Raw genomic sequence first — 18,581 nt, forward strand, 5'->3', positions numbered from 1 at the left:
CCTAAAAATTCCATTATGTCACTTTAGAACGCTCAGATTGGCCAAAGATGACGTTTTCTTCCGGTTTGATTTGCATAAGGGGCTGCGCTCGCTGCTGTCGCCACAGAGACGGAGAGTAAACGGCAAACAGTGCGGTGCATTGTGGGTTGATGTCATAGCGAACGTAGAGAGCGCGCGAGGGTGGGGAAACGAGGCAGCCTGGCAGAAAATGTTCCCTTATTTTTGAACATGTTGAAGGTCTTTGGATGCTTGATCGAGTGTTCCACTCTGGGTTTTTATCTTATGGAATAATCCACACTTGTGTAAGAGAAAGAGAAACGAATATTTCTTATTCGTTTTATGAATCCCAAGTTTTAACTTTATTTACCTGTTTTGTTCCCAGACTTGTGGATCCCTCACACAATGGAGAGCTCATTAATATTTAAGTTTTATTGTTAACAATGAGATTATGTGGTTTTTATAAACTATTAACACTGCTTTTGTCATTTTTTTTACAAGATGTAAAAGTTAAGCAAAATTTCGGTTTTACCGAATGATATTTTTATTTTTATTTTTTTTCAAACAATTCTAACGGCCGATATATATCTAGCTACCAAACATACAATCAATCATGTTAAACTTAGTACAAGTTTTTAAAATATTACAACATTTTCCACGTTTTATAGCGGTTGCACCGAATGACCTGATGTTTCGGGAAATTCGTATGATCAAGTGAAAACAACATGAATTTTTCAAATAGTTAATTTGCTTCATGACTATGTGGTCCTTTGCAGGTGTCTGAATGATGTCACATCCTGTCACATGATATTGACCGCATGACTTGATCCAAAAGGGTCCTTTTATATCGGTATCTCCGAATGACATCAATGAAATTCATTTTTCCGGACATTTTTTCTCATAACAAATCAACGATTTCTATGCATTTTGCACTATGTTGATATATGATGTTATAAAATTATGCCAGAATAAAAAAATATATACATTTATTACATTTTAAGATATTTTAATCACAAATGAAATGGCTTTATTGACCTTTGGATGGTTAAACCGAATGACCTTTTGACACTCTAAAATCTTTAAAATACCTTTTTATATGTAGCAAAATATAATTAAAACCTTCTGTATTCAATAAAAGAGATCTAGTTGTACTACCTTACATACTTTGGATGTTATATCTTTGTTTTTTATTATTAAAGCCTTTGGACAAAATATTTTTGTAATGTAGCCTATGTATTTTGCATTGTAGTAGTCATGTGACATACGAAGACAGTATTACAATATTTGATGAATATTTTAGTTTTTTCAGATATATGACATAATGGATATAGCCAGATTTATTGTTCTGAAAGAAGATACTCCAAATAATTTGCTTTTCAATGCATTTAAAGTCTTGGTTGCGAGACCTAGATATGTGTTGCATAACGTACAGTTGAATAGGTTGTCAGAACTCACTGTATATATGAGACTAAATGTGGATTTGTTGCAGTTCAGTTTAGTCGAACACATATTTCTTTTATTTCTCATATGTTATAATGAGCTTGTTATTTATCTTTAGTTTATTTTATGCATTACTGCAAAATATAAATAGTTGCAACAAAACATTTCTGTAGTTTTTTTTTGTCTTTTGAGATTATCACTTTGCAAATATCACTTAATGAAGGGAAGGGAACATGGCCACTTTATTTAGAAATCATAGTCTTTAGGGATGTGACGATGCTTTGAAGTGAAATTGAATTCATGAATTGAATTAGCTGCTTTGGCGAGCCGTAGGATTTCTATAAATAACGCTGCAGGCAGTGAGTGTGAGAAAGCGAGAGAATATATGCGCAAATCTGAATGGGAGCTGATGACGTCTGCATCAGAGAATAGAAGCAGCATCATCATCCGTTGCCATGGCAATGCTGACATGGGGTCTGACGCAGAGGCAGGTGAATGAAGCGGGGGTGAGGATGTGCAGAGCTGCAGTGCATGCTGCATGAGTGGGTGGAAGAAGAGAGAGCAATTTTTCCAGCATTTTTAGCTTTAGAAACTGCAGTTTACAAAAGGAGGAAAAATAAGAGTACAACAGATAAAAATAAGAGTACAACAGATAGTTATGTGCACAGAAAAAAGAAAAAAAAAATTATATATTATATTATATTATATTATAATATATATATATATATATATATATATATAATAAAAATGGAATATTATATATTTCGTATATTCGATTAATTGCATCTAACATAAGTGTGTGTGTATATGGAACTACTATTTATTTATATATTATTAATATAAATATATATATATATAATATAATATAATTAGTACCATATATAAAATATTCCATAGTATGAGGAATATTTAATACATATCTAATAAATATCTAATACGTAAACCATTAACTTTCTATTTTTTATATACAGGTTATTATTTCAGAAATAATTACAAACAAACAGCAAGTAACACATTAAATTAAATGTGAAGTTTTGAAGTAGAAAGACTGAAATGGTAGATGTAAAACTTAGTTCAATAACCTTTGCTTGGTTAACAACTTAGAAAAATATTTTACAATATTTATTCAATCTCTAACAACAGTAAAATACCATTTATTTATTATAATTATTCAGTCATTTATTATTCATTTGAGCAGACTGATTCTTGACTGAAATTCTCCTCCTAGATCTGGTTATGACCATTGAAATATCCTAATTTATATTTTCTTGGCAGCATTTTCAATAAATTTCCAGCACATGTAAGTCTCCACCTCACTTCCTCATAATACACACCAGCTCAGGGCCTGAAGGAACACTGCTGATTAAGTATAAACACCACAATGGGAAGCCATTCTTTTAAAGATACAGGGACCAGCTAAAACAAACCGGTTTGGACCAGATCTCAGCTATGGGTGTTGGCACACATGTCTAAACCACCAATCACTCCACAGCAAACCAGGTCCATGCATGTTTTGTTGATTAATGTTTAGGCAAAGATCATTCAAAAGAGCAACAGTTCTTTGCAGAAATAAGGTGCATATGCCTCTGTGCCATTTTGTTCATGCCTAACTTTATTTAAATGCAATATAAAGTGCATGTTAATGTTTAACTAGATAAAAAAGTTTGTCAAGATAAACTTTGTTGGCATGAGAAAGCCTGACCAGAGAGTTTGAAGAAGTTTAAAAGCTTAAAGTCTGAAGGTTTTGAAGGCAATACAGTCTATCGATAGATAGATAGATAGATAGATAGATAGATAGATAGATAGATAGATAGATAGATAGATAGATAGATAGATAGATAGATAGATAGATAGATAGATAGATAGATAGATAGATAGATAGATAGATAGATAGATAGATAGATAGAACATATTGCTAGTATGTTTTGCTAACATGATTTAACCGTCTATGGATTTAACACATTGGCAGCATGTTGCTAACATGATTTAGCACATTGCTAACATGATTCTAACTTTAACACGTTGTTAGTGTTTTGCCATGTTAACATGATTTGACACGTTGCTAGCATGATTATAGCATTAATGAGCACATTGCTTGTATGTTTTAGCATGTTTGCTAACATGATTTAAAGAGATATATAGATAGAGCACATTGCTAGCATGTTTTTAGCATGTTGCTAGCATTATTTAACACATTGTTAACATGATTTCTAACATTAATGACCACATTGCTAGTATGTTTTAGCATTTTGCTAACATGATTTAACACATTGGCAGCATTTTGCTAGCATGATTTAACAAATTGCTAACATTATTCTAACATTAACACATTGTTAGTGTTTTAGCATGTTGCTAGCATTATTTAACACATTGTTAACATGATTTCTAACATTAATGACCACATTGTTAGTATGTTTTAGCATAACGATAACATTAGGCCACATCCACACGAAGCCAGAGTCCCTATCCCTATCCGATCTTTTTTTATTCCTCATCTCAAGAAATATCTGCGTACACACAAAACCACTGAAATTGACTCAAAATGATATACTATACATGCCAGATCAGTGTGTGGCGCTGTAATTCTGTAATTCACTAAAAATGGAGAACACTTGGAGCTTGAGCATAAACCTTGCGCACTGTATACAAACTTTAGTAAAGCTGAGTAATAAAGCTTTTCTTCAGTAAAGTTAATAGGCTCAGTTGCTTCTGCATCACGAACACAAGCATGTATGATGTATTATTAGCATGTATGTTGTTGTTGTTGTTGTTGCTGTTGTAGTAGTGTCTGACTAGGGTCGAGATGTGAGGGGATGACAACATCGTTTCGCAAAATATACGGATTGGCTGTACACACGGAAACGCAAGGGTGTCGTTTTCGTATTTATCCACTCTGGGACTCGGTTTCAAAAAATAGCAGTTTCAGGCTCCCAAAACGTCAGATCTGTCTGGACGAAACGCCAATATGATACAAAATTTTTATGTGTACAACTAAACTCGTCTCCGTGTGGACGGGCTCTTAGTTAACATGTTGCTAGCTTGTTTCTAACATGAATTAGCACATTTTTAGCATGTTGCTGGCATTATTTAACATATTGCTAGCATGTTTCAAACAAGACTTAACACATTGCATGCCTGTTTCTAGGATTAATTAGCACATTGCTAGCATGTTTTAGCATGTTGCTGACAATATTTAAAATATTGCTACCATGTTTCAAAGACTTAACACATTGTAAACATGTTTCTAACATGAATTAGCACATTGCTAGCATGCTTTAGCATGTTGATGACAATATTTAACATTTTGATAGCATGTTTCAAACAAGACTTAACACATTGCAAGCCTGTTTCTAGGATTAATTAACACATTGCTAGCATGTTTTATCATGTTGCTGACAATATTTAGCATATTGTTAGCATGTTTCAAACAAGACTTAAAGGTACAATATGTAATTCTGTCTGCTATAGGTCGCCAGAGGCCTATTCAAAACAAAGGTGTAGCTTGATGACGCCAAGATTTAGAGTGGAATCTTGGGACATGTGGTCTCCACCTCAGCGGATGGTGCAAAAGAATAGGGATTGGAGTCGGGAAGAAATCATGTTCATGGATGCTATTATTTATGTTACTGTAGTATGAAGTGCGAGTGTTGTGGAGCTGAACGAGGAGCTGGAGTGATTGCACAACACACACCTCATGAGCAGCGGGACTTTTATTATGACACAGTCATAAGCTTCCGCTTTTCCGGTCATGAGTATGAGGTAACGCAGCTCTGTTTATCATATTAGATACATTTGAGAGTGTTGAAAATGATGTTATAACGTTACTCTGTGCGTTCACTCGCCGGCTGCTGTGAGACACTGTTAAACACTGCAGTAAGATAGATCGATTTTACAATATCAGATTAAATGCTGGATGGCTTGTTGATAAATGGCATGCAATTAATTATAAACGTATTGTATGATGGAGAAAATTCTGTATTATTGTTACTAAAAATAAAGCTGCATCTGATTATGCTATGTTAGCTACTTGACAAAATAGTGTTTTTCTCTGAGGCATGGTAAAGCATGGTACTCGCAAAACATCAAGAAAATTAGATTTAAACAATAAGACTAAACGTGTTGAGCTATATAACAATAATTAGTTTTCTGTCTGTAAATATATCAAAACAGTTGTTCCCTTGTCTATTGAAACATGTAATATATTAAAGCGTCTTTGGTGTTTTCATGGTTTCTACAAAAATAAAACCGGAAACCGAGGGTAACGCGGATATGACGCCATTGACGGGCGACTCCTCACACGTCCCGGAGCCTTGGTTAAAATTGCAATTTTCTCACGATTTAAAAATAGTTGGAAACATTTGGGATATTGTAAGTACTCAAGTGAACAAAACAAAATATGTAACACTGGCCTAGTGGTTTTTGGATATTTTACTGCAAAAATATTACATATTGCACATTTAACACATTCCAAGCATGTTGCTGACATGAATTAGCACATTGCTAGCATGTTTTAGCATGTTTCTAACATGAATTAACACATTGCTAGCATATTTTAGCATGCCGCTGGCATGAATTAGCATATTGCTAGCATTTTTACCATGATTTAATAGAGATAGATAGATAGATAGATAGATAGATAGATTAGATAGATAGATAGATAGATAGATAGATAGATAGATAGATAGATAGATAGATAGACAGATAGATAGATAGATAGATAGATAGATAGATAGGAGGACATGCATTTACAAATTTAGTCTCAAAATTATAAAAATCTGAAGTAGCAGATCATCAGAACGTTGGCTTTCTCAAGCCAACATAATTATTAAGATAATAAGTGTACAACATAGGCATTTATATAATGTTCTTCAAGTGTTTATATAAAGTGTTGAAAGGTTTTTTTGTTTTGTTTTTAAGTAACTGAATCATTCACGAGGATAAACACAGCCAGAGCGAGCGAAGAATCCAGAGCAACAGATGGCGCTGTTGTCCACCGGTTCCTCAAATCTGAGTTCAGACAGAGCGAGAGGAAGAGTCATCATGATGTGTGTTTATGTCAGTGTGTGAAGATCTCCTCTGATGATCTTTATTCTGCTCTTCCTTGAAACTCGCTCGTTTGACAGTGATGGAGCAGAAGAAGACGGTTATCGTGACAGGTAAAATAATGAAAGCCTTCTCCGCGGAAACAGGAATGTTTTGATTGATCATGTGGTTTTTGTTTCAGTTTTAAGAGTTTTTCTAGTGACAGTCTGCTTCTGTTAGTCTTATTATTATAATCGATTTCATGCCGCACAAATGATCAATATTTAAAACGGAAAGTCATTTGGAGTTAAATGTAAGAATGAAATGCATAAAACATCTGTTTATCTCGATGTAACATCACTAACAAAAGAATCGGAAAGTATCGTAGTGTACATTTTGAACACTGTGTTCTTTTCTTTTCTACAGTTACTGTATTTTATTATTACTATGATAATATGATTACCATATTAATACAAAGTTTCATTTTCAATTTTTATATTTACCATAGTACTACCATGTTTTGGGACATCTACTGTACTGCATATGTTAAATTATGTTTGTTTGGACATTTACTACAGTACTTTACTATGGTATTCTCTGAAGTATTTAGAGACTGTATATTGTTTAGTATCATTTATAGTTTCTATTAATATTTATACATCGTATATTTTATATAAAGCTTCAGTAATGTTGATATTTTAATACTTTTATTTGATATTTTCAGTTTCACATTTTTAGTAATTTTATGTTTTTTTATATTATTATTGTTTAAATTTATTTTTATTTTAATAATAATTTTTATTTATTTCCAGTTAGTTATAGTCAAGGCAACATTTCTGATTTTTGTTTAGATTTTTTTATCTAATATTTATATTTTGTTTCATTATTTATATTAATCTATTTATTATTAATAATATTTTCAGTTTTACATTTTTAGAAATTTCATGTTTTTTATATTATTATTATTATTATTGTTTTAATTTATTTTTATTTTAGTTTTTATTTATTTTAGTGCTTCACATTAAACTTGTTTAAGTTAGTCAAGGCAACATTTCTGTTTAAAAAAATGTTTTAATCTAATATTTATATTTAGTTTCATTATTTATATTAATTTATTATAAAAATATATATATATATATATATATATATATATATATATATATATATATATATATATATATATATATATAAATATTTTAATTAACAGATTTGTTCTTAATAGTTTTAGTTTTATTATAATAACCATGTTTGTTGTATATGGCTGTATAATCATTCAGTACTATAATATAAAGCAAAATGGAATTACTGTCTGATTTCCATCATCATTGCTCATTTAAATTAAATCTTATAATCATGCTAATTTTTCCTGATTGAGTTGATGATAAAAATATAGAGATATAATAATGAATATCTGTCCTTTGTGCAGTGAAGTAAATAATAAAGTTGCTTGGTTCTGTATTTGTACTGTAACTGTACAGGTTATTGATGGCGACATCTCATCTGAAACTTAAATGCGGTTACTGATTAAATCCAGTCTTAGACTCTGGACTGCAAGGTTTAGGTTTGCTGACTCCAGCTTGAAAACCTATTAGACTGAGTTTAAAGGGTGTAACGGCTATAAAAGAGAAGTTGATGATAATGTACAGTCATCTGAAGCCGAGAAGTCATGTTTCACCTTTAATATTGGGTAATAATTACTGCCTGTTTGCATATTATTCTGCTGATCATACAGCTTCTTACCAAATAAATAAATAAATACATGGACATTAAATATTGATTTGAGTTGAAATGTGAGAAGAAACAAGTGTTATGACTGTAGAATGACAGAAGCCAGTGTGTGTATATATGTATATATATATATTCTCTATATATATTCTCTATGTTTCTGTAGGTTTCGAACCGTTTGGTGAACATGCGGTCAATGCCAGCTGGGTGGCAGTACAGGTATGATATTTGCACCTGTAGGAAATGAGCGGATCAGATCAACCATGAACTGTGATCTGCACTTGTGTTTGTTTCTGCATGACTTTAGCATAACTGTAAAATTCAATTCACATTTATTATTATTGTGCTTTTTACACAATACATATTGTTTCCAAGTAGCTTTACAGAAAATGCTTGTTTCAAAGTTGCAATCAGGAATTATTCTCTGATCAGTAGAGATGAGTCTATCAAAGTAATGACATTACTTGACATTTGATAATCAACAGTGCTGTTATGCTAAAGGTTGCTAATGTAGTGTCCTACAACATTTTTACATGCATCCAAGGTCAAAAAACACTTTAATTTTCACATGATACACATTGCAGCATCAGCTCTTTTCTCACAAACGGTTCGATAAAGCAACTGGTCACTCTAAACCTGCCTCTCTGAGAGCCTGCTCTGCTCTGATTGGTCACTCTGTTGTGATTGGTCGACATTACAGTGTGTGTCAGAAAAGAAACGCACATTAATCTGAATTTCAGCTCTTTCTCAGCGCTTGAGCTGCAATCTACATTCAGTTTATAGCTCTAGACTCTTACTATGTGTCTATTGACTCATGTCTACTTTTGTTGTTTTTCAGTAGAAACTTTTGAGGCGAAGTTGATGCAGTATAAGTTGAGAAGTCTCCTCTGTGCAGTAACATTTTCTTGTGCAAAATTTCCCCTTCTCAGGAGCTGGAGAAACTGGGTTTGGGTGACGATATAAACCTTCATGTTGCTGAAGTTCCTGTGGAGTATCAGGCGGTCCAGAATCTTCTACCGTCTCTGTGGAAACAGCACCTCCCACAAGTAGCGTAACTTTATCTGCCCGAAAATCATGCGTGCTTGTGCATAACCGCCTGTTTGTGTTGTTTTAAATTTGTTCATATTGGTATAATCATAAACATTACCTGTAAACATTTAGGAACTGAATTTTTTAAGGTGATACTAAATGTTTAATGTAGTTTAGCCTATATATGCTACTATTTAATATAATAATCAATATAATATTTTATATTAATTGTTTATAATGCTTAGTCTGCATGTAGACATTTGGTAAAATTAAAATGATTTTTTTCGCACATTATTTTTTATGATGAATTGTACTATTCTATGAAAGCTTGTTTCTGCCACGGACTAAAACAAATTTAAAAGATAATTGCAACTTTTTAAACTCGCAATTCTGACTTTTTTCACGCAATTTTGACTTTTCTCACAATTCTGACTTTTATTTCTCACCATTCTGACTTTTATTTCTCACAATTCTGTCTTTTTTCTCACAGTTCTGTCTTTTTTCTCACAATTCTGTCTTTTTTCTCACAGTTCTGTCTTTTTTCTCACAGTTCTGTCTTTTTTCTCACAGTTCTGTCTTTTTTCTCACAGTTCTGTCTTTTTTCTCACAGTTCTGTCTTTTTTTCTCATAATTCTGACTTTTTTTCTCACAGTTGCAAGTTTATATATCACAATTTTGACTTTTTTTTCTCACAATTCTGTCTTTTTTCTCACAATTCTGTCTTTTTTCTCACAATTCTGACCTTTTCTCACAATTTTGACTTTTTTCTCACAATTTTGACTTTTTTCTCACAATTCTGACCTTTTCTCACAATTCTGGCTTTTGTCTCATAATTCTGACTTTTTTTCTCACAGTTCTGTCTTTTTTCTCACAGTTCTGTCTTTTTTCTCACAATTCTGTCTTTTTTCTCACAATTCTGACTTTTTCTCACAATTATGGCTTTTTTCTCATAATTCTGACTTTTTTCTCACAGTTGCAAGTTTATATATCACAATTTTGACTTTTTTTCTCACAATTCTGTCTTTTTTCTCACAATTCTGTCTTTTTTCTCACAATTCTGTCTTTTTTTCTCACAATTGCAAGTTTATATATCACAATTTTGACTTTTTTTCTCACAATTCTGGCTTTTTTTCTCACAATTGCAAGTTTATATATCACAATTTTGACTTTTTGTTCTCACAATTCTGTCTTTTTTCTCACAATTCTGACCTTTTCTCACAATTCTGTCTTTTTTCTCACAATTTTGACTTTTTTCTCACAATTCTGTCTTTTTTCTCACAATTTTGACTTTTTTCTCACAATTCTGACCTTTTCTCACAATTCTGGCTTTTGTCTCATAATTCTGACTTTTTTTCTCACAGTTCTGTCTTTTTTCTCACAGTTCTGTCTTTTTTCTCACAGTTCTGTCTTTTTTCTCACAGTTCTGTCTTTTTTCTCACAATTCTGACTTTTTCTCATAATTCTGACTTTTTTCTCACAGTTGCAAGTTTATATATCACAATTTTGACTTTTTTTCTCACAATTCTGTCTTTTTTCTCACAATTCTGGCTTTTTTCTCACAATTCTGGCTTTTTTTCTCACAATTGCAAGTTTATATATCACAATTTTGACTTTTTTTCTCACAATTCTGGCTTTTTTCTCATAATTCTGACTTTTTTTTCTCACAGTTGCAAGTTTATATATCACAATTTTGACTTTTTTTCTCACAATTCTGGCTTTTTTTCTCACAATTGCAAGTTTATATATCACAATTTTTACTTTTTTTCACAATTTTTACTTTTTTTCACAATTCTGGCTTTTTTTCTCACAATTCTGGCTTTTTTTCTCACAATTCTGGCTTTTTTTCTCACAATTCTGGCTTTTTTTCTCACAATTCTGGCTTTTTTTCTCACAACTGCAAGTTTATATATCACAATTCTGGCTTTTTTTCTCACAATTCTGTCTTTTTTCTCACAATTCTGACCTTTTCTCACAATTCTGTCTTTTTTCTCACAATTCTGTCTTTTTTCTCACAATTCTGTCTTTTTTCTCACAATTCTGGCTTTTTTCTCACAATTCTGGCTTTTTTCTCACAGTTCTGGCTTTTTTCTCACAATTCTGACCTTTTCTCACAATTCTGGCTTTTTTCTCACAATTCTGGCTTTTTTCTCATAATTCTGGCTTTTTTCTCACAGTTCTGGCTTTTTTCTCACAGTTCTGGCTTTTTTCTCACAGTTCTGTCTTTTTTCTCACAATTCTGTCTTTTTTCTCACAATTATGGCTTTTTTCTCATAATTCTGACTTTTCTCACAGTTGCAAGTTTATATATCACAATTTTTACTTTTTCTCACAATTCTGGCTTTTTTCACAATTCTGGCTTTTTTTCTCACAATTCTGGCTTTTTTTCTTACAATTATGAGTTTATCACAATTTTGACTTTTTTTCTCACAATTTTGACTTTTTCTCACAATTCTGACTTTTTTTCTCACAATTGCGAGTTTGTCTCACAATTCAGACTTTTCTCAGAATTGTGGGTTACAAACTTGCAATTGCAAGTTATAAAAGTCCCTATTACCTTTTTTATTTTTTATTCGGTGGCGGAAACAAGCTTCCATACTATTCATCTTAAAGCTACACTATAAATAACAAAATATTATTAATATTTTTATTAAGAGTGCAAAAAATCCATCTTTCAAACCTTGTCTTAACCCAAATACACTTTGATTAACCTATAATAATGATTTATATTTTAGAGTCGTCGGGATGATTTTGCTGAAAATTGCATACATGAATAATTTCCCCCTGTATGTCACATTATATCCAGACATAGGGAAAAGCAGCTCTGGATGTGTGTAGCAGAGAGAGAAAAAATGAGCATCGATCAAAATTGGCAAACTTTCAGGGTATCACCATTTTTAAAAAAAAAAAAAAAAAAAAAAAAAAAAGAGAGAGAGACTGTTATTCGTGTGTCCACCCGCTCTGATAAGTCGATCCTCGAACCACATTCAAATCTGTTTTAAATCTTTAAAATTTAAATAGCCTAAGTAATAAATTACTGGTTAAATGTGGATTGTCCTCGGTCGGCCTCTCTCTGTTCACAGAGCTGTTACAGCACACAGACCGTGTGATCATATACTGTAACACTAGTTTAAGGATGTGGGGAAAATATATAATTATTTTTAACATGTTAAACCACAGAAATTAACAATTTTTGACAGCCCTATTAATAATACGTTTTAGCAATAATTATTTATTTTAAATAAAAGCTTATTTTATCTTTCTGCTTTTTCAAAGTTAGTTGTCCACGTTGGAGTTTCCGGGATGGCCACCACAGTAACACTGGAACAGTGCGGTCACAACCAGGGTTACATGCGGCTGGACAACTGCAGGTTCTGTCCTGAGTCCCGCTGCTGTATGGAGGGAGGGCCGGACTGCATTCATTCTGTCATAGACATGGACACGGTCTGTAAGAGAGTCAACTCCTCTGGGCTTGGGGTCTCTGTGTCTGTATCGAAGGATGCCGGCAGGTATGGACATTTCTCTAACACGGAGTAAAAAGCTCTTTATGTGTGTTTTTACGTGTTCATCTTTCTTTAGTGTGTAATGTTGCTGTTTGAGCATGAAAAAGTCCCTCCAGTGGGAGTTATTCTCTATATCAGTGTCAGTGTTTCTGAACTCCCTGAAACGCCTCCATTGTAGTCTTCTTCCAGTAACGAACACGTCACAATATTCCTAATTTAAATAAGTCATATGCAGAATAAAGGGGCGTGGCCTGTTTGAGTTAGTTAGTAGTGTGTTGACACTGGTGGTTATGGTAAAGGGCGGGACATTTACCAAACATGCTTGAAGCACTTGACCAATCACAACACACTGCTCCAGCTGACCAATCAGAGCACATTGTGCTTTTCAGAAGGAGGGGCTTCATGGAGACAGGAACTAAAAAGAGCGTTACTGACAGACTGGGAAGAGAGGAGCTGCAACAATGGAGAATATGAGGAGAATAATCAACATTCAAGCAGGAAAACCTGTTCTAGCAGAGCACAAAAACACAATCAAGTGATCCTGTGCTCTCATCTCACTAACATGACGGTGGGCGGGGCTAAAGTTGCAATGTTGGAGTATGAGGTGATTTTCTTCTGCAGAGGCTGTCTTTTGTCGCAATATTACGTAATAAAGAGGCACATTCCACAAGAAGTCGTTATCTGGGCTTGGTAACAATAAAAGCTGTTTTTGGACTAATAAAGAAGTTTTCAGTTCTGAAACTTACAGGATATTCTTATGCATGATGGCCTCTTTATATGTCAGAAGTCAAAGAGAATTTGATTTCTCAGTTCATGACCCCTTTAAAGGGTTAGTTCACCCAAAAATGACATTTCTGTCATTAATTACACACCCTCATGTCGTTCCAAACCTGTAAGACCTTCGTTCATCTTCAGAACACAAATGAAGATCTTTTTAATGAAATCTGAGAGCTTTCTGTTCCTCCATTGACCACTATACAAGTGACACAAAAAGTTCATAAATAGTCCAAAATTATCAAAAAGTCCAAAATTTTTCTGAAGAGGCACAATTGCTTTATATGATGAACAGATCTAATGTATGCTTTTCCTGGGTAACCAAACAGTTAATGAGCCCCACTGACTTCCATAGTATTTTTTTCCCATACTATGGAAGTCAGTGGGGTCCATCAGCTGTTTTGTTACCCAAATTCTTCAAAATACCTTCTGTTGTGTTCAGCAGAAGAAAGAAATTCATACAAGTTTGCAACAACTCAAGGGTGCGTAAATAATAACAGAATTTTCATTTTTGGGTGAACTAACCCCTTTAAAGGGGTCATATAATGCCACTTTTACAAGATGTAAAATAAATCTCTGGTGTCCCCAGAGTGTGTATGTGAAGTTTTAGCTCAAAATACCCCATAGATAATATTTTATAGCATGTTAAATTTGTCACTTTTTGAGGATGAGCGAAAACGCTCAGTTTTTGTGTGTGTCCCTTTAAATGCAAATGAGCTGCTGCTCCCAAGAAGAGGGCGGAGTTTCAAGAGCTCAAGTTAGCAGCGCTGATCACCTCAGACTCGCTGAAAATGTCAGAAACTGTTCAGCCTTTTATGTTCAAACCAGAGTCAGACAATAATGGAGAGACTCAGGAAGAAGTTACAGCTTTTAGACGTTTCTGAATGGTTAGTGGATAAATTGATGTAGTTGCTGTGGAGTTGATTCAACTCATCCACTAGCATGTGCCGTCATGTTCATCTTTTGTGTTGAATTGACCCTCGTTTGTGAAGCAGTCCGGTGTAAAATGACGGCATGTCAACAACACTCGACTACAACAACTCTTCCTCTTCTCTAAAGCAGCCCAACATGGCCCCGCCCCCTTTGTTATGTGTTCTCAGGGGCGGGGTTTATGTAAATTTTAGGTTTAGTGATGTCACTAACCTGGGAAGAAGCTCATTGTAGTCCCTACCAGCTGTTTGTTATATAAGCGATTTCTGTAAAAGAAAATATCTCCTTTGCATTGAACTTTGAGCGTCGTAACTTTGCAGATGTTGTTTCTGATCAAACAGCAACTAAAGTAACCACCCCTTTAAGACCATTAAAAGACCACTAAATATTTTGCCATTTTTGGCTTGGCCCTTTTTTTTCTTTGCCCAGGAATGTGGAATGGGATTTGATTTTATCCATCTGGGATTAATTGGGTGGTAAAATGTGAGCCTGAGAACTTGTGCGCTCTGACTCCTTTAAATTGCATTAATCCAGCCAGCACTAAGTGTATTCTTTCTGAAATCTTCTTTCCTCAGGTATCTGTGTGACTACACCTACTACATGTCGCTGTTTCTGGGCGAGGGCAGATCTGCGTTTGTGCATGTGCCGCCTCTGGGGAAGCCGTACAGCGCGGAGGAGCTCGCTCGTGCCCTCAGAGCCGTCGTCCTGGAGATGCTTGAACTGATGGAGCACAACAAGGGAAAGAAACACTGTCTGCACAACCTGTGACAACACGGGCCGAGTCTCATACGCTCTTGTTTGGATTCAAGAGTTCATGCACATGTGAAGACATCGATATCTCAACTCGTGCGCTTCCTACAAGGAGCGTTCAGCTGGTTTGAGAATCAACGTGTTTGCTAAACTCAATGCTGTGGCTGAGCACAAAACATTAGGAAAGCACTTTAATGGGGTATACTTGAAACATGCAGAGATATTTGGTATAATGCATAAAATAGACGTCATACTAATGTGAAAACCATGTCGAAACTATACAAAAAGGATTTATTTAAACAGTCAAGGCGTGTCTTGTTTTTAAAATTCATTATTCAACAGATTAAGTTGCAACACTTTACAATAAAGTTTAATTTGCTAACATTAACTAAGAATGAACAATACTTATACAGCATTTATTAATCTTAGTTAACTAATACATTTACTAATAGATTTTTATCTCAAATGTAGTATCTGTTTACATTAATGCTGAAATATAATGCTTGTTATGTTAACAGCATAGACCTTATTGTAAAGTGTTACAGTCTGTAGTATTAAGCGTTTCAAACATGGGTTATTATAGTAACTAAAACCATTAAAATTCAAAATATTACTAAAAAGTATAATAGCATCTCAATGATGCTAAACTAACACAATTTTAAACTTCACTCCATCATCTGCAGCTTTCAAATATACCCCAAATACAGAGAGTATAAATTTCACAGTTTATATTCTCACAGCAGGTGCAAAGGCCAGTTTAAAATTATGACACGATAAAAACAATGGTCTGCCTGCTGGACAATGATATCAAGACGTGTCTGCGGGTTGCATCAAACCTAACTGTACGATCCAAATGTGTTTTTCCACCATTTTATGTACACATAAAGACACCTAAACCTGATGCCTTTTGAGTAATCCAAGGTCTAATGACATCAGCGGTTTGGCTTTTGTTAATTATATGAAATGTGAAATCGTAAGATGATTGTAAGGTGATGTCTGTTTTCTCTCAGTGGACGTTCTTTGAGATTTTCTCCTTGTATTGATTTCATACTCTTTGGAAAATGCTGGAATTTTGGACTTTGTAGAATTTTGGTCCAAACAAAAAAAAAAAAACTCTTGAAACATATATTATATTATATTATATTATATTATATTATATTATAATATAATATAATATAATATAATATAATATAATATAATATAATATAATATAATATATTATATTATATTATATTATATTATATTATATTAATTATATTATATTATATTATATTATATTATATTATATTATATTATATTATATTATATTATCAGTCCATTATATGATTTTATAAAATGAATTGCATATGACTTGGTTTTAATTTACTTTCTTTAGCTTTTAGCTTGTTTTTCTAAGGTTTTTACTGGAATTTGAGTTTTTAATTGCAACATAGTGAACCAACCAGATTATACTGTGAATCTTCATTACTTTAATGTTGCGTTTCCTTGTTTCCACTGATCAGTTTTATTGTATTAAGTGTTCTGACATCTGTTAAAGTGGCCATTATTATGTATACATTAATATTCCCACATTCTGGTGGACACTGTTTTGTTTTCTCTTTATGTTTCCTTATTTTTCACCTTTTTTTTTTTTTTTTACAAACTGTAGCTCTTAATAAATGATTTCTGCCTTATTGGATTTAATTTTTTATTATTTTTAAATCTTAAATTTATAATATGGATGTAAATGTTTACATTACATTTTAATATAGTAAAGTTTGAGATCACTAGTGAAAATATGTTTTGCATTTTCTAATTAAATTTAACAAAATGTTGCATTAATTTTATTAGCATATCATATTAAAAATATATAGGCCTATTAATAAGTATTATATGTACAGTTGCAAGAAAATGTGAACCACTTGCAGAATCTGTGAAAATGTGAATAATTTTAACAAAATAAGAGAGATCATACAAAATGCATGTTATTTTTTGTTTAGTACTGTCCTGAGTAAGAAATTTTACATAAAAGATGTTTACATATAATCCACAAGACAAAAAAATAGCAAAATTTTGTGAATGTTTGTGAAGCATTGATTCTCAATACTGCGTGTGGTTACCTGATGATCCACGACTGTTTTTATGTTTTGTGATGGTTGTTCATGAGTCTCTTGTTTGTCCTGAGCAGTTAAACTGAGCTCTGTTCTTCAGAAAAATCCTCCAGATCCTGCAGATTCATCAGTTTTCAAGCATCTTTTGCATATTTGAACCCTTCCCAGCAGTGACTGTATGATTTTGAGATTCATCTTTTCACACTGAGGACAACTGAGGGACTCAAACTCAACTATTAAAAAGGTTCAATCATTCACTGATGCTCCAGAAGGAAACATGATGCATTAAGAGTCGGGGGTGAAAACTTTTTGAATTTGAAGATCAAGGTAAATTGTACTTAATTTTTCTTCCGGGAAACATGTAAGTATCTTCTGTTGCTTCAGAAGGGCAGTACTAAATGAAAAACAATGATATTTAAACAAAATAAGAAAAATTGGGACATCTTTATCCTGTTCAAAAGTTTGTCTCCATTGTCCTCAGTGTGAAAAGACGGATCTCAAAATCATACAGTCACTGCTGAAAAGGGTTCAAATATGCAAAAAATGCTTGAAAACTGATGAATCTGCAGGAGCTGGAGGATTTTTCTGAAGAGCAGAGCTCAGTTTAACAAGAGACTCATGAACAACCATCACAAAAACAGTCGTGGATCATCAGGTAACCACACACAGTATTGAGAATCAAGGGTTCACAAACTTTTGAACGGGGTCATTTTAATAAATTCAACTATTTTTTTTGTCTTGTGGATTATATGTAAACATCTTTTATGTAAAACATCTTACTCAGGACAGTACTAAACAAAAAATACCATGCATTTTGTATGATCTCTCATATTTTGGTAAAATTATTCACATTTTCACAGATTCTGCAACTTTTTCTTGCAACTGTACGTGCATTGTGTATTTTCAGATGCATTAAGAGGTCAAAATATTTCATGTTTTTTACTGTATTCATGTTATCTGAAATCAGATAGATAAAAATACAAATATTTGATAATCTAAAAATATTAATATGAGGTCTTTAAAACGTAATACATAATATTTATACAAAAAATAGAAGATGCAGTTCAAATGAGTACATTGTATTGAAATATTTTGCATAAAACTATATAACATATATTTCAGAAAGAGCTAGACCTCTGACGTGTCTTTAACAGAAGCTCTAAAATGGTCTGCATTTCCATGAGCTAAATATTTACAAAACAGCCCTTTTCCTGCAAAACAGCAAATCTGTGTAGACGTCACCGGCTTCTGTGCGCTCTACGTCCGTTGCTCTCGCCCGTGACGTCACCGTGCGTCGCGCTCTCGAGTGGGAGTCGAATCTTCT

General features: G+C 33.2%; 1 protein-coding gene across 3 annotated transcripts; it reads left to right on the plus strand.

The window, feature by feature from the left end:
• Positions 1-1,685: 1,685 nt before the first annotated feature.
• pgpep1 (pyroglutamyl-peptidase I) lies at positions 1,686-16,831 on the plus strand. 3 transcript variants are annotated; one of them, XM_067362033.1, is made up of 6 exons: positions 1,686-1,928; positions 6,355-6,593; positions 8,351-8,403; positions 9,114-9,230; positions 12,487-12,719; positions 14,993-16,831. In XM_067362033.1, exons 2-6 carry the CDS (start codon positions 6,563-6,565, stop codon positions 15,183-15,185), a joined length of 627 nt encoding a protein of 208 aa, XP_067218134.1. In that variant the 5' UTR covers positions 1,686-1,928; positions 6,355-6,562; the 3' UTR covers positions 15,186-16,831. The 3 variants fall into 3 exon arrangements, 2 of the variants coding, with proteins under 2 accessions (XP_067218134.1, XP_067218133.1); XR_010891864.1 differs by lacking the exon at positions 1,686-1,928 and adding an exon at positions 13,103-13,317 and having other exon boundaries at positions 2,494-6,593; positions 14,993-15,129; XM_067362032.1 differs by lacking the exon at positions 1,686-1,928 and adding an exon at positions 2,496-5,196.
• Positions 16,832-18,581: the final 1,750 nt, after the last annotated feature.

The sequence above is a fragment of the Chanodichthys erythropterus genome, chromosome 16, assembly GCF_024489055.1.
Source record: "Chanodichthys erythropterus isolate Z2021 chromosome 16, ASM2448905v1, whole genome shotgun sequence".
Taxonomy (NCBI): Eukaryota; Metazoa; Chordata; class Actinopteri; order Cypriniformes; family Xenocyprididae; genus Chanodichthys; species Chanodichthys erythropterus.